This window comes from Electrona antarctica (assembly GCF_951216825.1).
Source record: "Electrona antarctica genome assembly, chromosome: 20".
In the NCBI taxonomy this organism is placed as follows: Eukaryota; Metazoa; Chordata; class Actinopteri; order Myctophiformes; family Myctophidae; genus Electrona; species Electrona antarctica.
In genome coordinates, this window is record NC_136801.1 from 11313479 (window position 1) to 11338931 (window position 25453).

The 25453-nt window shown below is 44.3% G+C and overlaps 1 protein-coding gene across 1 annotated transcript in view; it reads right to left on the minus strand.

Annotated features, from left to right (window-relative positions):
* Positions 1-667: 667 nt before the first annotated feature.
* Positions 668-25453, minus strand: part of malrd1 (MAM and LDL receptor class A domain containing 1) — a gene marked incomplete at its 5' end in the record, with an annotated part of 98334 nt that continues 73548 nt past the window's right edge. Inside the window, 10 exons of the mRNA XM_079489308.1 lie at positions 668-1807; positions 2087-2194; positions 3221-3281; positions 3558-3651; positions 5056-5150; positions 11629-11695; positions 15953-16078; positions 17172-17450; positions 21666-21867; positions 23387-23544. Of these exons, the coding sequence (XP_079345434.1) occupies positions 1715-1807; positions 2087-2194; positions 3221-3281; positions 3558-3651; positions 5056-5150; positions 11629-11695; positions 15953-16078; positions 17172-17450; positions 21666-21867; positions 23387-23544 (1283 nt within the window). The 3' untranslated portion in view covers positions 668-1714. The remainder of the gene's footprint in view (positions 1808-2086; positions 2195-3220; positions 3282-3557; positions 3652-5055; positions 5151-11628; positions 11696-15952; positions 16079-17171; positions 17451-21665; positions 21868-23386; positions 23545-25453) is intronic.

Sequence of the window (25453 nt, forward strand, 5' to 3'; positions counted from 1 at the left end):
TCTCTGTATTTGATCTTTGATGTTGTGTGTTCTGGTTACCTGTTTCTCTTCTCTAGAAGCGGGTTCTGCCTGCTTGACAGTGGTTTTACTAAAAATTTGCTGTCAAAATAGGGATCGGTGAGGCACCTGATGCCTGCCTCACCGATCCCTAAGCTTTGTACAGTACTAGTACTGCCTTATTAATAAATCATTTGTTCCTGTTCCTCCCTATTACTAAGCCTGACAATATCCTGCAGCTGTCCAAGCCTCAGCACTCTAGATAAAGTACATATCACACACAATGGTGTTTCTTATCTGTATCATTTTATTAGCAAATAGACATGTCAGTGCCCTGAACAGGTGGGCTGGCACCATTTGCTCAATGGTAAACATTTCAGCACATTTCACGGTTCAAATCCGGGGTAGAAAGAGAAAAGTTCCATAGCACTGCTTTAACATGATCACTATGTGTTTAAAGTTGTTTGAATTTCGTTCCTCAACCAATCTTTTCTCCAGGCAGGGAATATTTCTAGGTAGACTTTTCAAGCTAATGCCCGTTTTAAAATGCAATGATGTCACCTTGCTTTGACAAGAATGTCCTAAATGATATTTAGTGTGTTGGCAGTGGTTCTCAAAGTGGGGTCCGGGAACCCCAGGAGTCCAGGGGGTCCCCAGCTAAATGATAGTTTGGAACCACCAAATGGACCCTTATGGGTCTGTAACTCAGAGAGTGTACACATTTTTGAGTACTAAACGCCAGAGAGTCCCTGGAACAAAATATTTTGAGATGGGGGTCAGCAGACAAATACATATTTTGGGGGTCCTTGATGAAAAAGTGTTCGAAACACTGATTAACATCCAGAAAACTGTGTGGATTTAGAAGACATTTGTATGGGTTAAATCTGAAATCATTGAGCAAATTCTGATGGAACAGAACATTAACGACGTATGCAGTCTTTAAAAGCTGTCCAGTAGTAGCCTATACATGTCCTAGCAGTGCTGTGTGTTCTTGTAAATCACCCGTGTGAAAGTGGCATCAAAGCGCACCGATAAACGACCTTTCTAATGAGACGCCGGCTGAAAAGGCCTGCAACAAAAATTTACAACGGCATAACTACAGTTTAACTGTGACATTAATGGCCCCCTTTGTTCGGCGAGGAGAATGCAAAATGACAAAGCATCCCGCCCACACAGACAGCAGCCAAAAACACTTAAAGCATTTTAATTTTCACAAAGTGCAAATAAACCAGCAGCACAAACCGGTTATATTTGCACTTGTGAAAATTAAAATGGATTATTGCGACCGCAGGTTATTGAGAAAGTTGGTATTCTTCTGGGCACCTTAGCCTCAGTGGAATTCATGAATGAATGTTGTTTTCCAACTTATCGTTGTTGTCAGGCAGAAACCTTGTATCTCCATAGTTCAGCAAAAAAAATGCCGATCTACAAGCTCACAACACGTTGCGATGCAACAAATTGTGAGCTTGTAGATCTGCTATTTTTTTGTCGTAAATAATAACTTCACTGTGTCTGAGGAACAGTTTAGGACAAGGTTTACACACAGCCGCGACGATACGGAAACGGGGAAATCTCAGATCTGCAAAGCCTAGCTCTATCGTAAAACCTTTCCAACCAACAACTGAGTGGACTAAAATAAGCCTGCAAAAGTAATTGCAAGTGCCGCCGCCTGACCCAGGTTTACTGCAGCAGCGCATGTTGAGTGACTCCATTGTTTTTAAGCTTCTGTGCTGTTGGGGCCTTTAGCGTTAGGGGAGTGTCGATACAAAGGGTTGGCGAAGGACAACTTGGCACCCCTCCAGCCAGGGCCCTGGTGTAGAAGGACACACACACACACACACACACACACACACACACACACACACACACACACACACACACACACACACACACACACACACACACACACACACACACACACACACACACACACACACACACACACACACACACACACACACACACACACACACACACACACACACACACACACACACACACACACACACAAAGATATATCACACATCACTGACATCTGGACAAATAATTAGCGTTGAGGTCGCAAGGCTGAGGGGGGACTGTACCGTACCTCCACTTCCCTCCTCCAGGGGTAGACACTGATGGAGAGCCCAGGACCATCACTCCCGCGGGGGTTAACACGAGGGCAAGTGCTGGGCCTAACATCCAGCGATGGGAGCTGGGGGGGGGGGGGGGGGGGAAGGCGGAGAAAACCAAAAGAGTCGGTGAGTGACCCGGTCCTGCAGGCTATACAGTATATACTGTATGACGAATGTGGTCTTACTGACATGCACGAAACGGAAACATGATTAAATGTGAAGATTACCACTACGTTGACTCCATAATTACACCTCCAACCTTAAGGGCTGGTTTTAGTCACCTTACATGTACAGAATGACGGTGAAATTAATTTAGTTTTTACATAACATATATGTACAGAATGACGGTGAAATTAATTTAGTTTTTACATATATATGTACAGAATGACGGTGAAATTAATTTAGTTTTTACACCGAGGATATTTCTGTGTGTGCATTTATAGTGCAATATTTGAATGTTACATTTGGACAGTTTTAAATATTTCGACAATCTTGACAATTCTGCACAAACATGTTTGACATGACTGCACTGGCTCTCGACTCAACATCAATATAAATGTGTCTTATGTTTCTTTTTTTAATGCTGTACAGGATGACTCCTATCCTGCTGAGCACCTACAGTATACTCACTAATTTGCTGTCTCTCCCACTCCCAGCACAAGATAATGCATGCGTGCACACACACACACACACACACACACACACACACACACACACACACACACACACACACACACACACACACACACACACACACACACACACACACACACACACACACACACACACACACACACACACACACACACACACACACACACACAGATTCGCAATATAAATAGACGCTCGTGGCTAACACGCCCCATGGGCAAGAAAATCAATAATATTAAATACAAGCGCTTATGTAGCCGAAAGGCTCTGTGAAAAAAAATCCCTGACCCATTTGACCTCTAATACCTGTACTGCTGTTAAGAGTTATTTGAACAATATATCTGTGTTGAATGCTAGCCTAATGAGATTTGGTACGGTGGAGAATATTAAAACGCACGGTGTCTGAACGGTCGGGCTGTGGAGATTGATGCAACGGCGGGTTTACTGGAACTGACCTCTTTACTGCAGTCAAAACCTGACTCATCCATCACCCCGTAGTCCATCGGATCAGACTTTCTGTGAAGCCATAATTTTGTATGTGTACATGCACGCACACACACACACACACACACACACACGCAACATTTATAAAATCTCCATGAATTCAAGTCTTCACAGGGTGTGTAATTGACATAAATTAACAAATGTTTTGGGTGAATTACTCCTTTAAATCATCAGTACTGACGAGATAATCATCACTATTATCATCATCATCATCATCACTGCAGTGTTAATTATTATGATCACAACACCTGACATATAATTTTTCATCATCATCAAAATGAAACTTACAGTAAGTGTTTTTTGGTGTACAAGAACAGAACCCAGATGGCGACACCAACGATCAGCATGGTCAAACTGATGGCTATCCCCACATACACTGCATCTGGACAAGAGGCACACACGGTTAGACCCCACGGATGTGGCACTCAGGTCCCGTTTCCACCAAAAGAACTTTGGTTCTAGAACTGGCTCTGTTCTTTATTTTTAAGTGGTGCAACCACTTCCTTAAGTGACTATGTGTGTGGGTGGGTGGGTGGCTGGCTGGCTGGCTGGGTGCGCCTGAGCACGAAAACAGCATGGTTGTTTTTCCCCACCTGCGCAACCTAACACACACACAAACACACGCACATAACTGTATATATGGTGATTTCGGGTGTGCCAGTACAGTACAGTACAGTACTGGCCCCGAGGACCCCCACACGGAGTTCCACCACTTACTTCACACGGGTGTGATTTTTTATGATGGTTTATATCACATCTGCATCTTCCAACCTGAAGAGTGACATCTGACATGCCCACTTTGGTTCCCACTTCAGGGCAAGAAGAAGTAAACTATACACTATAGAAGTAATAGTATACACTATAGCCCAACCAACTTCCAGGGGTCTGAACCAATTAATTTGGTTCCTAATTAGGCGGGAAAAGGGAACGGAACCGGTTCAGCCCCGGTGGAAAAAGGGGCCTCAGTGGTGGAAAGCATTTAAGTATTTACTCAAGTACGGTGCTTGCTTAACCCCTTAAACCCCACCCCAGCATCCGTATTGTGGGAAAAGCTTTAGCTGAAAATCGACAATTTTCAGTGGAAGCTTTCCCCACAATAACACACTGTTACAGAGCCCTGTGGGACAGTAGAACCTTTTACTTTTACTTTATTTGCATATTTTTCTGATAATTTAAAGTACTAGTAATACTGCTCCACTACATCTCATACGCAAACATTGTACTTTTTTACTCCACTATAATTATATGACAGCTTTAGTTAATAGTTACTAATTACTTTGCAGACTTATTGGACTTGTATGGACTATTAACACAAGACCCCCTATTCTTCAAAAATAGCTGACCTACAAGGCCAAGCTCACAATGCGTTGTAGATCTATTTCTGAAATAATTTCACATATTCTGAAATAATTATAAAAATAAAAAGAGTACTTAAATTACATTTTGAGCCAATACTTTTGTCATTTCACAGTAGTGAGTAAACCGGGGTTGAAACAGTTTTTTTCCCCTGTCTAATATTGAACCAGTACATGTGTTTCCAATGAAAATGAATCGGTTCTAAAACCTGGTTCAAAACTGAGTAAACCTTTGAATACAGGATTTTTATCCTGTATTTATCCTGTATATTTTTTTGTTTTACTTTTACGATATTGTAACTTTTATTCAAGAAAAAACTGAGTAGTGGAACTGCAAAGACATTGGCAGGGTGCACACATACAGCACTGTACGCTAAATAATTCCACGAGGACAGGTTTATAGTGCAAGAAAGGGCACTTGTCTTTATTACCTAGCTGTCTGTCTTCTGGTTGGGGTGCCAGCGTGGTAGCGAGAGAGGGCTTCTCCCTCACGTGACAACGGTTGCCAGTCCATCCTGAATGACACCTGGAGAGAGACAAATGTGATGAGATAGACACACGCGCACACGCGCACGCACGCGCACACGCACGCACGCACGCACGCACGCACGCACGCACGCACGCACGCACGCACGCACGCAAACAGGCTGCAGTCTGGGAAAGAGATGAATGTGAGTTTAGTTACAGGGGATTATGCTACACAAGGCAATACAATACCTAATCTCTCAAGACAGCATCACTGCCCATTGTTGTTAGTAGGAATAAACACAGAGGGGCGGTGCCCAGGCAAAAACAACCAAATGGATTCCCAGATTATAACGTACCAACCAGCCATCGAACTGTAGCCTGGAAACCAGACGAATCTGATCTGATCTGAAAAGACCCCTCGGCAGATTAGTCTGGCCCCACTCGGTTGTGATTGGATTTTGCTGCCCCCGAAGTTGTGAGGCACCAATCCAGAACCAGTATGCAAATACGCGGCGAGTTTATCACCAGTCATTCATTTTTTGGAATCCGCCCCTTGGAAATGCAGCTTCCAGACTAATATATACGCACTGATATTAGCCCATTTTGGGTGGGAACCCCTTTTGGTGTTAGCATTATGTTATGCTTTAGCTATTGAAAAATAGCAGATCTACAAGCTCATAGCGGGCCACCGAGTGGCGCGCTACGAGCTTGTAGGTCTGCTATTTTTGAAAAATCGAAGAACGACTGACATAGAAACATAGCTTTTTCAGAAAACTGTCAGGATGTAGAAGACATTTTTAGAATCTGATCTCAGGTCAAAATGGGTTAGTCTGGTCATGTCAGGCTAATCCACCGGATGAATCATATTTCAGTCTGAGTCCCTGTCCACATACAGTATCCCATGGTGTGGTTTAAAACCTCAGAAAGAAAGTCATCTCTGTTCAATATACAATTATGTTTCTCCACCAAAAGACGTCCCCGAAGGAGCTTCACAGTACGTTCTACTTTGCTCCATTGTCCTTCATTTAGTATTCCATATCCTATGAATTATGCATGGTTTTGATCCTCCAGAATTTGGGTAATGCAGAATATCAACTGACCCACTTGTAGTTGTAAAACTGTATTTTAATGTTTGGAGACCGGTAAGCTTCAAAAGTGGGTCTTTAAACACCACAGACAGACAGACAGACAGACAGACAGACAGACAGACAGACAGACAGACAGACAGACAGACAGACAGACAGACAATCTCAGATAAGGATGGACTGGCGAAAAGGATCCATTAATTCATTCAAGCAATTTCTTGGCGCCCCCTGAAAGGCTCCATCTCTGTGAGAATAAGTCCCACTCCCACCAGCTGAGCCAGGGAGCCTCACTCTGTTCCAAACGCACATCTGTTCAATATCAGCCTGATTTCTGACCAACATGCGAGAGAAAGGAGGGAACGAGAAACACACGCACGCACGCACGCACGTACGCACGCACGCACACTGGAAGAGGAGTCGTAAATCGATTCAGGGGTCGATGTACAGATAGTGTGGCCATGTGGGGATCGTCCCTCGCTCTGCCTAAAGTCAAGTAAAAATGTATTGACTTGTTTTGTGTAAAACAAGCATTAATAAGACATAATAAAATCATAGTACTGCAATGTATATAAAACAAGTTTTTTGTGGCATACGTTGACTGAGCTAGACTGTGGATGCGGAGATGATTCCAGAGACAAGGGGCTCGATAGGAGAAGGTTCTGCCACCTACTTTTACTGTTTTATCTATTTGTGATCTAACTGGAGTATAAGCTTTGGGTGTTAGGTAGGATGGTACTAGATTTTGAAGGTTAATCTTCCTCGTGAACAGCAACCACTTCACTGCACAACAGTTTAGGACATAACAGAACTAAAGAAAACATCGCATGGATGCACCTTGGACGTATCGTCAGTGATGTATCCCAAGGTCATCAGGGTTTCGGGTCTCTCGAACATCATACCCCTCACTCAGGTGACCCAGCCGGGGTGTGTAACGATTTGCGGGATTTTTGGACATAATCTGGAGGTGTAATATCAAAATATGTGTTTTACAAATAAAAGGCAGATGTGAAAAATGCAGGTCAAAGGTTTGTCCTTGGTAAAAAAGGTGAAAAGCTGCCTCATGGTGGCGCTATAACAGGCCGTTCTGGAAAAGTTGGGCAGAGGTTCATCGTTGGCATCCAGGGAGTGTGTGTGCAAAGTTTGGCATCGACCAGGTTAACGGTGCCGGAGATTAGCTGGTAACAGACGGAGGGACGGACGGACACACGGACGGACGGACGGAGTGCAAAACATACTTTCCCCATGCCTTCGGCTGGTGGAGACAAAAATCACACTTATCATCGTACCTCATCATACATCATCTCATTCCGGCCAATCACAATTTGTGTCCTCGCCTTCGTCATCAACGTTTGTGTTACGCAATGTTTGTGTTTACACAAACACTCACAATTGTCCATTCATTGTCAATGGCATTTTAATGTTTGTGTAGGACAAAGTTTGTGCACACACACACCAAAATCTGGACATAGCTAGCGCCCCTCAAAACTAGGGGTGTGGTTAGGCATGTACCACATAGACTAGATGCCTAACACTGACAGCCAGTCCACGGTTTGATTCCCTGGTCTGGCGGACTTCCCCAACTCTCCCTCCCTGTGTCCTGTCTCTCTATACTGGACCTATAGCAAGTACTCAGTCGCTTTACAAAACAATCAAAAAATAATTAATTAAGAAAATAACTAGTTAAAAGGATAACAAACTAGAAAAAGTGCCCTTCTGGGCACAGGTCTCCACCAGGAGGATAGGAGTGTGTGTGATGTTTGGCAAAATGTTTAGGAGTAATATAAAAGTTTTTTTGTTTGTTTGTTTCTTGCAACAATATTGTCTTCAATTTGTTGAGGAAATGCAGAGCCAGATCACTCATAGCATCTCTGAGGATAGAATTCTGGATGAGCAAGACATGTGCAGCATTTTGTACAAAACGGGCTACTCCTGAAAACTTTGGAAGGCAATCTTAGCTAATCAGTGTAGAATCTGAGAAATCCAACAGGCTCGTCTTGATCACATGACTACAGAGATCATGTGTACCGATTTGCGTGAGATTTGGATGAAATCTGTGCAACTACATAAACAATGGGTTTTGCAGAAATCGGCCTCATGGTGGCGCTATAACCGGCAGATGTGGAGGGATGCAGGGAAAATGTTTTCCATGGCCTCTAGGGAGTGCACATACATAAGTTGTCGATGCAGTTATAGGTAAAAACAGGAATTGGCCTGTTATAGCGCCACCGTGAGGCTGATTTGGGAAAGAAATAGTGGCATGTCGTCCTCGGCCTAGTGGAAATGTGCGTGTATAATTTCATGGAAATTGGACACTGTGTTTGTGATTTGTGGCATTTTGTTCGAAACGGACCAATCATGTGATCTTTGGAAGCGAATCTTAGCCAAACAGGATGGAAGATGGGAAATTGTGCAGATCTGTGTTGATCACATGACTATGGAGATAGTGTATACCGAATTGTGTGATGTATGGATAAAATGTTTACGAGTTATCTACAGAAATGTGTTTTGCCTAAATCGGCCTCATGGTGGCGCTATCACAGGCCGTTGAGGAATATTTGGGGCAGAGGTTCGTCGTTGGCATCCAGGGAGTGTGTGTGCAAAGTTTGGCATGGATCGGGCCAACGGTGCCGGAGATTAGCTGATAACGGACGGACGGAAGGACGGAAGGAAGGACACACACACACACACACACACACACACACACACACACACGGACGGAGTGCAAAACATACTCTCTCCCCATGCCCGGCCTGGTGGAGACAACTAATGAAACAAAATCATTACAATTAAAAGGCAAAAGGGCAATTTGAATTACGTGGTTAATGCAAGTCTCAAGAGGTGGGTTTTGAGGGTGGTATGTGAGCCGGGGAGTGAGTTCCAAAGGGAGGGTGTGCTGCAACTGAGAAAGCCCTGTCACCATCACCTACCTTGTCAATTTGTTCATTCTTTTTTACAGTCTATGGTGGCAAGCAAATGGACACTCTCACAGCCAGGAAAGGCAAGAAGCGCACCATCTACGTAGATGCACTGCGGCTACTACTGTATAGCTATAAGCTCAAGACCCTGATGTTAGATAGGAGAGTGTGGAGAGGGCAGCGATTTGGTGTTGGCTAGACCGCACTTTCACGTCGCACATACTGTACGTCCACCAATGGCCTTTCATGCTCCACTACAGCTAGCTATCATCACCGGAGCTGCCACAGGAGCAGCATGCCACAACACGCACGCACGCACGCACGCACGCACGCACGCACGCACGCACGCACGCACGCACGCACGCACAGTGGTAAAGACCACGGTTACATAATGAGGGGAGCAGTGGTGGGGAATGCTGCTGGAAACTAATAGAGGAGGGAATATCAAAGAGGAGTATACTGAATGAGAGAATGATAGCGGAAGAAAGAAAATATTTCTGCAGGGAAATATCATGCCCCCTGGAGTTTGACAGTTTATGGGAAAGAATATTTTTGCAATGTTTTCCACGCTCTATGGTTCCCATAATGAGAAGCTTTTCATTTGAACATGACACTTTAAATGGGAGTGTGGGAAAGGGCTGTGTAGATGCAGCAGTGCTGCGTATTAATGCAGTTTGTCAGGTGGCTTTGAAGAGCATCCTCAAAAAAACAAAGACACACATGTAATGTAGATAGTGAGACAGAGATGTTAAATCCTCACAAGCCCATGATGACATTAGCAGATGCATCCACACAAGTATCATATTTTCAGTTGCAACTTACATGTCCTATTCAGGATTCCCACGAGCACCAACATTTCTACTGAGCTAACATCAGAGAGCTTGTTTGGGGAAGGCAAGATAGTTCCCTTTGAGTTTCATGCAATATGTCAACCAGTAGTGGTCTTACACAACTACAGGATCTGTATATCTGTATAAAAGGGCAGGGAGACCAACTGCAACCACCATAGTTGTGTAAATTATATCATACTAACATTACTCTACCTTTTATTCACTAAGTAAAGCTATGGATTGCAGCTTTAACCACTTGAACCCCAGCAGTCTGATATAGCAGATCTGTTTTCTATTGTTGTATTGTTTATTGGATCTTGTTTAGTCGATACACTTAATTGTTTTAGCTCATGCTCATTTGATTTAGCTATTTTGTCTCATCCGGTTAAGGAAATAGGTAGCTGATATATTGCACTTTTACCTTAGCGCTAGGTATACTCTTGGTTGCTTGTTTTTGCAGAAAATGCACTAAAGACTTCTGGTGATTAGTAGTTTTTGTTCCCTACCTATGTTGAATACACTTATTGTAAGTCGCTTTGGATAAAAGCGTCTGCTAAATGACTGTAATGTAATGTAATGTAATGTACAAGCTCACAGCGTATTTGGTGTAGATGGAAAAAGCGGTACAGTTCCAACTCAGGTCCGTTTTACGAATCGAGGAGGTTTAAAATTGGCTAACATTTATAATGGAATATGATCATAATCAGACATTCTGAACTGCACTGCAATTTATGGCAACTGTGGAAAACCAGCGAGTCAATGATGTCAATGATTCTGTCCACGCCGTTTGGGGAAGGGAGGGAGAGTCGAGACCTCTCTCTGCATGCGTACAATGGCCATGCCAGCCGCAGAACATGAGCCTCCGTTTGCAATGGGCTGAGCTTAATCTAATGTTCGGGGCTTTGTGGTCTCCAGCCAGAGACCGTTGAGAGTGGGAGCAGCACTTAAATATTGACATGCAGCCTCCAGCGCTGCACGGGTGTGTGTGTGTGTGTGTGTGTGTGTGTGTGTGTGTGTGTGTGTGTGTGTGTGTGTGTGTGTGTGTGTGTGTGCAGGGTGGATAAACGAAGGAAGAGCTGCCCCGTTTTTATGCTGTGGAGAGGAGAGGAGAGGAGAGGAGAGGGGGATAAGCTGACGTTCCCCCCATGGTCCGTGAAGCGTGTCTTCTCCAGGGAAAGAAACAGAACTGATGGGATTTCCATGTTTTAATTCAAAACGAAAGAGAGAGAAAGAGAGGATGGGTGGAGAGAAGAGACAGAGCATTCGTCTTTGTTCCTGCATGTTTTCAGTATGAATGCTGTGCGTGTGTGTGTGTATGTGCGTGCGTGCGTGCGACGGCATGCGTACGTGCATGCGTGCGTGTGTATGTCTCTGTGAATGTGTCCGTGTTTATAGTTTTCTGTTGTTTACATTCTGTAATGTAAACTTGTTTGAAGCCATGCACTGACATGCACATGTTATTTCGAGTATCAAAAGCAACTGAAAAATATGTGGGCCCTAATAATAATGTATTTAATAAATGTTGAGACAAAAATAAAGGAATTATTGTACATGTGCGTACATGTGTGCGTGCTTGCATGTGTGTACGTGTGTGCGACGCGTGTGCTGCATGTCTATGCCATGTTGTTGGCATAGACATTGACACACGCGTGTCGGCACGTGCGCTAGCCAGGTGCGTGTTTGTGCTGTGTATACTTGCGACTCACGTGCAAACAGGCCCGTGTCTCCCGACGCTGCATGAGCCGCGATCCAGGCAGTATGACGGAGGACACTCTGTGAAGACATCAAAGGAAAATGTGGGTTTTTTTACATCTAGCACGGACGCAATTTTACATCTGCCGAGGCGTCAAAAGTGACACTCCAGACTGAAGGAGAGAGACACTCCGAAGCACCCCGTCAGACGAGGAAGCAATGAAGCCGAGCCATTTCATTTCCACCTTCCCTGTCTGGGCCTCTCCTCTCCCTCCTGGATGGGCACAAGCTGTCCATCACTCCTCACCCATGAGACGAGTGGAGAGGACGACAGAGCCACGAGGCAGTGGAGTGGCACCTCTGTGTCTGTGAAGCATCATCATAGGCAGGGAAATAATACCGCATTGTGGCAAAAACGCTTTGCAACATCTCACGCACTTTGTTTGGATAACTATACCGTCAGCAAGCACTGTACATAAACTCATGAATATGTTTTTCATTTTTTTCCTGTGTTCTCCAAGGAAGGAAATGGAACTCACACAACAGTCAGAGGAAAAGGATAATGTTCCACAAATCCACACAGAGGTGTATAATGCAAAACTAATAATACATGAAATGAAAACCTCATACAAAATCCAGGCTGTTACTTGCGATTGCACAATAAGGGGTTGTTCCACAACAGGAATGACAATAGACGATAAGGACAAATATATTGTTTAGAAAACTCAAGCGGGCCTGGGCCATGGCTCAATGGTCCAGGCACCTTGGCTGGTAGTCCAGTCTGGCAGTGTGCCGCGGGTTCAACTCCCGATCCCGACGGCCTTTACTGCATGTCTTCCCCCCATCTCTCTCCCCATTTCCTGTCAGCCTACTGTCTGTCCCTCCATAAAAAAATATAAAATAAAAGGCAAAAGCCACAAAGAAACATTTAAAAAAAAGAAAAGAAAACTCAAGCGGATGGCAGAGCCCAAGGGCAAGTAGTTGGCATCACTTTCAGAGCAATCTGATGAACAATAGAAACGTTGACAGTGCGTCACGTTCAACATGTTTACAGGACGTTATCGTTCATTGTTCTAAATATAATTCTTCGTGTGGCTTGCCCATAAGACTTTGTGTAGACATCCTCCTTATGCCTGAAAGAATGTGCTCAGTAAAATTTGGGTCCATTAAGTTTTATTTTATTTCACTTTTGACACTTTTGTTCTGCTTTCTCGGTTGCTTGGTTTTAAGAGTGCAGATTCAGATTCAGACTACTACTCGCCCATTATCATGATCTCCGTTTACCTGGGTTGTCTCGATTTATCTCGACTGGGTTGCCTGTTTGTTTAATATATAAGCATGAAAACCAGTGGTGTAAAGTAACTAAGTACATGTACTCAAGTACTGTGCTAAAGTTTTTTTACTTTCTTCAGTATTTACAAATTTCAATACTTTTACTTCTACACCACTACATCTCAGAGGAAGGTTTTACTACTTTAGTTACTACCGGTAGTTACTTTGTAGATTTTGATTATTTTTACAAAACACGCTAACCACTTTAGCCATATATTTTGGCCATTTGAAAATAGCAGATCTACAGTACAATCTCACAATGCATCAACTTGTGAAATGGGACATTCTGCACAATGCCTACTGTTACGTTTTGACGTATACAGTATAAGGAGTTGTAGTATGATACATTGCAGTATTGATAATGTTACTTTAGTAAAACATGTGAGTAGGCCTACTTCTTCCATCACTGATGCAATGATCAGAATCACTATAAAACTCTTGCAACCTCCATGAGGGCGAGCTGTAAAATCAAATGCTCCTCAGTCATTCAAAAGAGGCAGGAAAAGTGTGGTTTTAAGAGTGTAGCATTTCTGTCAGCATAGTGACCTACGTAAGCACCTATGTGTGCTTTGAAGTCATACTAGCCACACATCTTGTCACTGCATGGGCAGACAGGGGGCATTTTGCTAAGCGTCATACAACAGAGTCAAGAAACAAGCTGGTGTCTACCGAGCCATTCTGTCTTAAAGGAGAATTCCATGCTAGAAGGCTTTTTTGTGCTAATTTGCTTATTTCCATCGAAATAAGTAGTAAAGTGTGCCGCTTGGGATATTATTTACATTATGAAGAGAGGATATATACACAAAAATAATAATTTTGAGCGATGGAAATAAGCGAATTAGCACAACACCCCATAGCCCCATTCAATTCAATGCAATTCACTGAGGGCTTATGGTAGGGGAAATAGCCAATAAGGAGCTTTTGCACAAAATAACACCTGGACCTCTTTGGTGGGGATGTAACAACTACAAAGAAAGGTAAGAAAGCCTTTTAGTATGGAATTCTCCTTTAACACTTAATTAACACATAATTATGTCATACCTAATCCAACACTTGACTGCCATGGACGTGTTTTCAGTGATTACGCGGGCGCTCTTCGCCAACGTATGAATGATACTAGGTTGCTAGTAGACGGATACAACCGGAAATTAACCGGAAGTGAAAACTCCGTCTCCGTCCGCCTCCATGTAATCAGATTTAGAAAAATACATTCATTCATTCGGAAGAGTTAATGAATTAAGTAAGGGATAATATCTGGCTAGGTGGTCATTGTCGGGAGATAATTCACCGACAGGGAGTTTTTTGAGAGCAATGATTAGCTGTAAATTACATTGTGTGTCACTAGTGTGTGTGTGTGTGTGTGTGTGTGTGTGTGTGTGTGTGTGTGGGTGTTTACATGGCTGTCATGTTGGAAACAGCAGTAAATCAAGCAGGGCACAAGCCGCGCAGCTGGTGCTCAGAGGGTTTGATTAGGCAGAGGTCTGTTATAGAGCGGAGTGGTCATTATCAACACATAACTCACCGCTGAATTCAGCGATTGACCAATCAGAATCAAGCATTCAACCAAGCCATGTAATAATAGAGGGTATGTGCATGTATAAAGTGTGTGGTAAATTGAGTGGCAAAGTGAGTTTAACGTCGTTTAACATCATTTAATGCAATCAGGACCTTTCTGTTTGGATGTATGGGCTGTCACGGCCAGAAAGTAGTTTTGCCACTCAGTAGGTGTTCCTGCATAACTTCCAAGGTATGATGATGATTATGTCACGCGCATACCCTCTATACCCATGGCAATCAATGTGTTCAAAATGTAATTTAGTCACAGGCTTGCCCCGCTATAATTTGGACACGCCTGAAGTAACAGCTTAAAGCATGTGTTAAGCTTTCATCTCATTTTTAAAGGATTATTGTGCAGGTCCTGCCTGCACACCAGGAATAATTACAAAGCTGAAACATTTGTCTTTTCAAGAGATGTCAAGGGAGAGGTTACAGCAATCTTTTAGATACAGTGCAATATTTTTTTTTTTATAGTTTTTTTGTGGCTTTCGCCTTTATTTTATATTTTTTATGGAGAGACAGACAGTAGGCTGACAGGAAATGGGGAGAGAGATGGGGGGGTGACATGCAGTAAAGGCCGTCTGGATCGGGAGTCGAACCCACGGCACACTGCCAGACTGGATTACCAGCCAAGGTGCCTGGACCGCTGAGCCACGGCCCAGGCCAATACAGTGCAATGTTAACTAAATCATTTCTGGTTAGGACCACATGCAATTTTGAGGTAGGCCTACTTTTACTTTACTGGAGTATTTCCAATTTTCTATACTTTTTACTATCTCAGAGGCAAATATTGTACTTTTACTTTAATTTATTATGCCCTATGACCTTTAATTTGGATGTACTGTACATACTACTCGTTTAAGATAAGTTTGCAAAATTGTATTAACAATTGTAAATAAATATTAAAAGGTTCTGAATAACAAACTTTATTTAATTGACTTTATATTGTTTAAATAATAAATAAACAAATAAATAAGACTATTTCCTAAAGGGAAAAGTGTTATTAAATTATGTTCGATAAGTTAATACATTATCTGTAAACTAGAAACATTAAAATATCATGTGGATCAACTTACCCCTTACCTGGGGCAATTTGAGCCACATGACCACATGACCACTTTAATAACTTAAAGGGGCATTCCACTCATTTTCAACATTTTACTACCTTAGAGCTGTTGTGTGGAAATAATTTAAAAAAAGTCCCCCCATTCTGTGTTTCCTAGAACTGGAGATCTGAAAAAAATCATTAACATGGTGAAACATCATCAAGATGTGATTCACAATGTTAATGATTTTTTTCATACTTTGTATATTTTCAAAAGATTGTATACACTTGGAAACTTGCGAAATGGGACATTCTGTCAAGGTGAGTAGACGGAGTAAACGGAGCACATGCCATGAAGCAAACAGCGGTAGGTAGGTACAGTAGAGTACATGAGAACATGTTACCATCGCAGCTAGACTCGTCTGTGCGGAAGGGGAGGCAGTCAGCAGAGCGATCACAGCGCCACTGAAGTGGAACACAGCTAGATGTACTCTCACACACCAGTTCTCCCAGCGCACACTGGAGCAGCGCTGATGCAGAGGAAACGTGAGGAGGAGAAACAAGGAGAGAAACAGAGAATGGTGTGAGTAGCCAGAGCAATTTACAGTAAGCCAGGTAAACACGAGGTGATATCAAATGCATAAAATGGTAATCTAGGAGCACAGGTAAACCTAGAATCAGTCTAAACAAAAAACACAGTAAAATATATTTTTTAAATCAATTGTACATGCATTATGGGGTGCAGTACGTAGATCAGAGAAGTCATTGGTCCGACAAATGACAACCCACCTCATCTCCTAACCTAACCATAACCACAAGCACGGGAGCAGACGCTAGTCCGACATGCGGATGAATGTCGGACTGACAAGCGTCCACCTCCCGCATTATGTCCATAAGTCATCCGCAACGCATTATTTAAAAGCAAATGGTAGTGCTGACTGCTGACGAAAACCCATACTTTGACCTTTCATCAAGCCATACGCAAATACAGAATTTATTCATTTTGCTAGGGCGGAACGCTCGCTCTCCACAGGGGGTACAGGGTGGAAGCTACACCAATCCATTCAATCCATGCAGCCCCATGCCAGCTCTGAATTCGTCTCGGTTACAGGATATGAATAGGAGCAATAAATGAAATCTGATTCCACAAGAAGGCAGATTGCTTCCTCATTGCAAATTGAGAAACAAAAGAGGAAGAAATTCAGCATTCTTGTGTGCAGCGAATGCTTTGTTTACAGCAGCTAGACCAGTTCATGGTTCTCAAAGTGGAGTTTGGGGACTCCCAGTGGTCCTTCGGGGGGGGGGGGGGTTGATCACAACATTTTTCAGCTGGTCTAAGATAATGCTAAAAGATTTATATAAAAAAAAACACTGTTTTCTCTGCTTTCTGGTGGTTTTGGACGAAAACAAGCTACATTCAACTATGAAATGTATTATCACATGTCTTTCCCCCTCCGACTCTACAAGACTCTACTGCGTCTTTCAAAGCGACCGAGGGGTGGATCGTTGTGAAGTATAATATTCTATGATTTAGTTGATGAGTTAGTGAAAACGCACTGAATCGCTGGCAAGGTTAAAGACGATGCTTTTAACTCCGGCAGTAAATGTGAGTCGAGAACTCACGGCAGGCATATTCATCCTCCCCGTCGGGGCAGTCGGGGACGCCGTCACAGCGCAGCACGGAGGGGAGGCAGCGGTAGTCTGAACACTGGTACTGGTCTGAGTGGCAGTGGCCCTGGGGCGGCACGGTGCCGGGCACCGCGCTGGGACACTGGGCCTCGTCCGAGTGGTCGGCGCAGTCACTCTCGCCGTCACACCTCCAGCTCTCCGGGACACACTGGAAGGAGTAGACGCACTGGAAGTGGTCCGCGCTGCACGTCAGGGGCTGGGGGGTCACAGGGCCTGTGGGCGGACATGATGCAAAGGATCAGTTTAGTTCAGTTCATTTTATATTTTCGGATATTGGACACAACATATTACAATACAATACAATACCACTAATTTTCAACATCACGTCATTAATATACCTTAGAGTTGTTGTGTGGAAATAGTAAAAACGTCCCCCCATTCTGTGTTGCCTAGAACTGAAGGACTGAAAAAAATCAGTAACATTATGAAGTGCATCTTGATGTCACAAAGATGTACTTTATAATTTTAGTCCTCCAGTTCTAGGCAACACAGAATGGGGGGACTTTTTAATTATTTCCACACAACAACTAAAATAAAAGGTATATAAATGGCATAGTAAAATGTTGAAAATGGGTGGTATTGCCCTTTAATTGCCAGTGATTGACGTGCTGCTACTGAAGCGTTGTCAAAGTGTCCGAAAAAGGGATAGAGAGAAGCACTGAGCATGTCGGGATCTTACATTACTGATTGTTGTTTAAGTACTACTGTATACTACTGTACACATGCTGCGCAAGTAATATATCGTTGCTGTCGGCAGAAACCTTGTTGTGTTTTTTATTGCCTAAATTAATGTCCTATTTGAAGTTTTGAACATATTATAACTACAGCGTCTCACAAAAGCATCAAAGTAGCAGATCGGCAAGCTCGGAGCATGGCTTGAAACACGGCACGTGACTCGGTTTGAACTTGTTACCTTTGCTACTTTCGAATTTGAATCCTGAAAAGTAACAGTTTTGGATATATAAATTTATATTTCCACCCGACAAAGACGATACGCATGTACTATGGATAATACACTTCCATCCACAGTGCACAACTCACTCGTGCACGCTCATGCCTCACGCATACATGCAAACCTTACCCAACACACAAACAGAGACTGCTCAAGACAGTGCACATGTTTAATCCCACATCAATACGTTTATTGTAGTCCAGCAGCACTGTGAGAGAGAAAGTGTGTGTGTGTGTGTGTGTGTGTGTGTGTGTGTGTGTGTGTGTGTGTGTGTGTGTGTGTGTGTGTGTGTGTGTGTGTGTGTGTGTGTGTGTGTGTGCTTGCGTGCGTGCGTGCGTGCGTGCGTGCGTGCGTGCGTGCGTGCGTGCGAGTAAATTAACAAACAGAGCCTGTTCAGATTATAGCTATCCACGATTTAACTTGCTAAAATGATAGCATCATGGTCCATAGCTACGCCTACTGAAAGGCCACAACTGCACATAGAGTATGTCTTTACTCAAACTGTCTAAATAATATAACTCAGGTGTCTTTTATACTTTTATTGTCGTTTAACAAACATACATTTAAACACATGAACTATTTATCTAGGATTGGTTTAAGGGTTAGTTTTAACCCAGTTTAGGTTAGACGTTTAGTTAGTTTTAACTAGTTGGTTAGTTAGGTTCGTTTAGTTTCGTTTAGGTAAAAAACCTGTTACAGATAAGACAGAGATACACATAGCATTTGTCAATTACAGGCAGGTTACAACACATGGATAACACATTATTCATTGATTATTAATAGTTTGCATTATGTATCAATAATTACCATTGGTCTAATGTGAGTTGTTGTTCATCATGTCCATGTGGTTACATGAGGTTGGATTCTTCGTAGTTGGTTTGGAATCTGACTTATTGAAACTGGCGCAAGGCCATTTAAACCCCCTTAGACCTGCCCTGTGGGCAGGTTCACATCAGCTAACATTCAATTGGCTGCTGGTGCTCCTTCCTGTGGTTGGTTTATAGCCAACCTTACTATTGGTTTAAAACCAGGAAGTATTACCTGCCATGTGCTAGCACATGGCCGGAGCACCCTGCTGTGAGGTTTACTGTAGCCATGGTATGGTAATTACATGGGCTGGGGGAATGGTCTATTTCCCCACTCTACTCTCAACTGGTTTATGAGAGTTTAGGGTTTAACACATTAATCATTTACATTCCTTTTAGGCACTGGACATCTCCACCTTAGATAATGCAGGCATAATGTTTTATAGTTAAACACAGTCATTGGGACATGTTGTTGCTCTTCACCGGCAGTGGGCAACATTACTACCCCCGTAGGGTGTCGGAATTCACACTCTTATCTTGTTCCTCCAGCAGCTGCCAGGGGTCTGACAGGGGTCCTAGGCAGCTTTGAGCTTAGGTGCATGTCACTGTCACTTCCACAACATATTTATTAAACATTAACACATCCCAATATCATGGATATTTCCACAGAGCCTCTGTCATGGCAATTATGGCAGGGATCTCTGTTCAGGGTGGAGGGAGCCAGGTGGATGCTAGTTGTTGGATGCTAGGTGTCTGTCAAAGAAGAAAGTCAGAGAGGTGGAGGGAGGTGGATGCTAGGTATCTGTCCAAGAAGCAAGTCAGAGAGGTGGAGGGAGGTGGATGCTAGGTGTCTGTCCAAGAAGCAAGTCAGAGAGGTGGAGGGAGGTGGATGCTAGGTGTCTGTCCAAGAAGCAAGTCAGAGAGGTGGAGGGAGGTGGATGCTAGGTGTCTGTCAAAGAAGCAAGTCAGAGAGGTGGAGGGAGGTGGATGCTATAGGTGTCTGTCAAAGAAGCAAGTCAGAGAGGTGGAGGGAGGTGGATGCTAGGTGTCTGTCCAAGAAGCAAGTCAGAGAGGTGGAGGGAGGTGGATGCTAGGTGTCTGTCCAAGTCAGAGAGGTGGAGGGAGGTGGATGCTAGGTGTCTGTCAAAGAAGCAAGTCAGAGAGGTGGAGGGAGGTGGATGCTAGGTGTCTGTCCAAGTCAGAGAGGTGGAGGGAGGTGGATGCTAGGTGTCTGTCAAAGAAGCAAGTCAGAGAGGTGGAGGGAGGTGGATGCTAGGTGTCTGTCCAAGAAGCAAGTCAGAGAGGTGGAGGGAGGTGGATGCTATAGGTGTCTGTCCAAGAAGCAAGTCAGAGAGGTGGAGGGAGGTGGATGCTAGGTGTCTGTCCAAGAAGCAAGTCAGAGAGGTGGAGGGAGGTGGATGCTAGGTATCTGTCCAAGAAGCAAGTCAGAGAGGTGGAGGGAGGTGGATGCTAGGTGTCTGTCAAAGAAGCAAGTCAGAGAGGTGGAGGGAGGTGGATGCTAGGTGTCTGTCCAAGAAGCAAGTCAGAGAGGTGGAGGGAGGTGGATGCTAGGTGTCTGTCCAAGAAGCAAGTCAGAGAGGTGGAGGGAGGTGGATGCTAGGTGTCTGTCCAAGAAGCAAGTCAGAGAGGTGGAGGGAGGTGGATGCTAGGTGTCTGTCCAAGTCAGAGAGGTGGAGGGAGGTGGATGCTAGGTGTCTGTCCAAGTCAGAGAGGTGGAGGGAGGTGGATGCTAGGTGTCTGTCCAAGTCAGAGAGGTGGAGGGAGGTGGATGCTAGGTGTCTGTCCAAGTCAGAGAGGTGGAGGGAGGTGGATGCTAGGTGTCTGTCAAAGAAGCAAGTCAGCTAGGTGCAGACTCAGAGGGAGGATGCAAGGCAGGAATGGTGGTGGGGTTGAGTTGTGCGTGCAACCGTGCATGCGCGTGCATCTGTGTGTTGTTGTTTTGCTGGCATTTGACACTGTGTGTGTGTGTGCGCGTGCGTGCGTGCGTGCATGCGTGCGTGTGTGTGCGCGTGTGTGCGCGTGTGAGAGCAAGTGTGTAAACAACACACAATATAAAAGTAATTGCTTTTGTGGCCTGTTGCGAGCTGTGGCGCTCCCCTGGGGCACTGACCCACACATCACACACAGTGGGTTCATGTGGGGCAGGCAGAGGAAGCATCGGCAGGCTCCATTATCTCACCACCCCCGAGCCTCAGCCCACACAGTACAGTGTGAAATCCTGAGTGATCATTTAACCCCGCAGAATGTCAAATACAACCCATGAGCGCGTTTATTTTTTAAAGTGGTGAACAAAGTATATACCCAAGTAAATTACTAAGGACATTTTCACAAATCCTATAGTGAAAATAGCAGATCTACAGCGCATCGCAGCGTGACGCATTATGGGTTTGCCGATCTGCTATTTGCACTATTTGAAATGGGACTTTTTTTTTATCCCACCTTTTTGTAACCCATTTGCCAATTGCTCATCTTTCCTTCAATGCATCAGGAGTGAGCAGGTCGCTTCTTATCACCAGACAGGGGGGAGTTTTACGGGACGTAGCGAGTGGAAGGAACATGTTATTTATTCCAACCAGTTCCTTTCCCCTCCATCAGGCGCCCAGGGGACACAGGGAGAACATGCTAACTCCCCCACGTAGCATACTGTACCTCCTACCATACACTCTGTAGTGTATGAGACGTCATCCAGGGCGATGTCCGTCCACATGTCTCCCCCGACCTCTGCCTCAAAGGTCACTCGGAAGGGCGCCGGATTGGACAGGATCACTTTGGCATAGGTCCACTGGTTGCCTCGGTTGCCGCTGGCCGCCCACATCAGCAGGCTGGTGCCACTGGGTCCGAGCGTGTAGACCTGGTGGACATGGAAGGGACGGTTTGGGATCCGGAACTAGATGAACCACATCCAATATTGAGGAACCGGTTCTATCACATTTGGAACCGTTTCCAGAACCGCAAATGGTGGCTATACAATTACAATACCTGTGGTTCTCAAACTTTAAAATTTCAAAGACCACCAACTCTGAGAGTGTACAAATGGAACCATAATGGTCCCTTATGGCCTGGGTCCATTTGTACACTCTCTGAGTTAACTCAAAGTCGTACGATTTGTCACACACGTTACCGCAGTGAAATTTGTTCTCCGCATTTGACCCATCTCTTTGACCCATCTCTTTGACCCATCTCGTGAGGTCCGCTGGGGGACCCCGGACCTCACTTTGAGAACCGCTGATATAGATGAGTAAATACGTTTTAATAAGTGCAAATAAAGTAAAACAATTATCGGTTTACTGCTTGTGGCATGAGGGCAAATGGTAAATATCATTGCTGTCTCTCACTATTTATTAGAGGTTCCCAAGCTGTGTGCACAGCGGCCTCTAGGGGGTGTGTGACATGAAAACGGGAAATAGCGGTTTTATGGTGTCATTTAGGAATGCACCGTCATTGACATTATATTGCCAATATTGACATTATAATACTGTAATGTCTTTATTTTGCAATAATTCAACTGTATGGCATCATGCTAATGTGCAGGCTGGGGGTGTGTCAGCTAGGTCAGGAGGTAACAGCCAGGCTAGTGGTGCACGGCCAAAAATGTTGCCAAAAAAGAGTGATGCGACACATTTTCACAATTTTCAAATGTTTTTTCAAATAATAATTAAAAAATCACACCCGTGTGAACTGAGTGGTGCAAATCCCCCCCCCCCCCCCCCCCCCTCTCTCTCTCATTTCTCTCATTAGCAGGCAACATGCAGCACTATCTCTCTCTCTCTCCGTTTCTGGCACAACAGCGCCACTTTTGGTACTCATTGGTACTGGTCACACACATAGTCACACACAAACGGACATTGCTGTTCGTTGGAGTGGTTGCACCACTCAAAAAACGCGTTGCACTGCGACGCGTTTTGAGATTGTAGATCAGCTATATTTGCTATTATTTGAATTGAAATCCTGAATTATTTCTTGCCATTTTTGCATTGCAATCCTGAAAATAACCATTGTATTTAATTTCAAATGCATTTAGTTATAGTTATGTTAACTTTGCAAACTCAATCCAAATATATTGGACACAAAAAGAGACAATAACAGACTGAAGTAATGAAGCATGATTGGAATTGTAACAGCTGAAATCAATAATATTACAGTATTCTGATATTAACCTGAGGGCCGCATTAAGTGAAGGTGGGGGCCGCATGTGGCCCGCGGGCCGCTAGTTGCCCATGTATGAAGTAGGGCGTTAATTTTAAATAAATAAAAACACAAAAAGTTAAAATATGGAGATGGGAGGTTTCTGCCCGACGACTACAACAACGATATGATGTGTTACCTTCAGAGTGCCCATGCGCTCAGAGCCGTGCATGTAGAACAGTTACCTTCAGAGTGCCCATGCCCTCAGAGCCGTGCATGTAGAACCAGAACCTCAGGTGACACAGGCCGATGCTGGCCGGGAAGGGACTCCGGGTGGTCACCCTGGCAACGTCGCCCTCCCTCTGAGCGGCCGAGTTCACATACAGGAAGTTTCCTCCACCGCCTTTGAGAGATAACGTGAAGGTAAACTATAAACAATTTATTCAAGGACATTACTTAACGACTTAAACCCCAGCATTGGACCGCAATTATTGTACTTTTTACTCCACTACAGTTATTTGAAAACTTTAGTTACTACAGTAGCTACTCAGCAAATTTACATTATTATTACAAAGCATACATTTAGCATTTACAATGTAAACCCCCATTTATTTGAAAACAGCCGATCTATAAGCTCACAACGCGTTGTGATACGACACGTTGTGAGCTTGTAGATCAGCTAAACGTGGCTAAAATGTTGAGGTTCTCTCCGGGAGTAACAAGGATGGATAGGATCAGGAACGAGTACATGAGAGGGACAGCGCAAGTCAGATGTTTTGGAGATAAAGGCAGAGAGGCCAGACTGAGATGGTTTGGACACGTACAGAGGAGGGATAGTGAGTATATCGGTAGAAGGATGTTGAGGTTGGTACTGCCAGACAGGAGGCCCTAGAGGAAGACCAAGGAGAAGATTTATGGCTGTAGTGAAAGAGGACATGAAGTTGGTTGGTGTGAGAGAGGAGGAGGCAGAGGACAGGGTGAGATGGAGGCAGATGATTCACTGTGGCGACCCCTGAAGGGAAAAGCCGAATGGAAAAGAAGAAGACTCAAGTAACAAATTGAATGAAATAGCACTTCTTCCACCACTGCAGACATCACACAGTGCACACAGGTGTTGGGAGACAATGTATACCATATAAGGATTTTTCTTTTCCTCATCCATATTAATGACTAATTATTCCTTTTCCTCGCCTCATGAGCCCCGGAGCATCAATACTGTATATAGTTTACCCAGACACACTGCAAGTGCATTACAATGACACAGTTGTGTTCTAAGACCGTGCTGTTCCATAGGTTGCTTGCACGCACGCACGCACGCACGCACGCACGCACGCACGCACGCACGCACGCACGCACGCACGCACGCACACACAAAAGTTGCTTATAATAAGCAGACCTGACAACACAGACGGTGGGTACTGTGCTCTCAGCAGAATCTCCAATCTGCTACAAGCCGAGCAAGTGAAGCAACAGTATAAGTAGAGCCACTTTAAGGCCGTTTGTTCAGATGAAGACAGCCGTCTGGGTTTGTTGTGAAAAAGCCTGTAGTTTAACACAGCCAAGTGCTGTGGATTGTGGAAAAGGATTCTTCGGCTCGGCTAGGCCTGGAGATGAGATGGCACCCAGGCGTCAGCAGAACAAAGTGTGTGTGTGTGGGGGGGGGGGGGGTTTCCACATGAGCAAAACAACCGATTTAGGGCCACCTCAAACCTCACAGTGTGCACCACAGCATACCCTAAATGGTAAATGGTGCATTTATATAGCACCTTTATCCAAGGCGCTTTACATAGATTCACCCATTCACTCACACATTCATACACCGATTGCAGCGGAAGCCATGCAAGGTACCAACCAGCACATGGGGAGCAATTTGGGGTTCAGTGTCTTGCCCAAGGACACTTCGACATGTAGACAGGAGGAGCCGGGATTCGAACCGCCGACCCATGGATCATTGGACGACCTGCTCTACCTCTTGAGCCACAGTCGCCCACAGTACCCTACTACTGCCACCCTCCACCACAGTGGACTCAGCTCTAAGAGTCCCTAGTTGAGTATGCATGTGTTTACATTCAGATGCAAAGTATGATCTCAAGACATCATGAAGACCGTATAGGTCGAAACATGTCGGTTGAATAAAGTTTTCCTCCTTTTTAACTATTAAGTGTGCCCGGATCTCCGCTTTTTTCTATGATCTCAAGACAGTTTGGTTCTTTTTACTCCACCATTCATTATCCCAAGTTGCAACTAAATTAAGTGTTTACACTGCCCCCCATATCGGTTTCGTACACCCCTTACATTTTGTTCAGCATTCA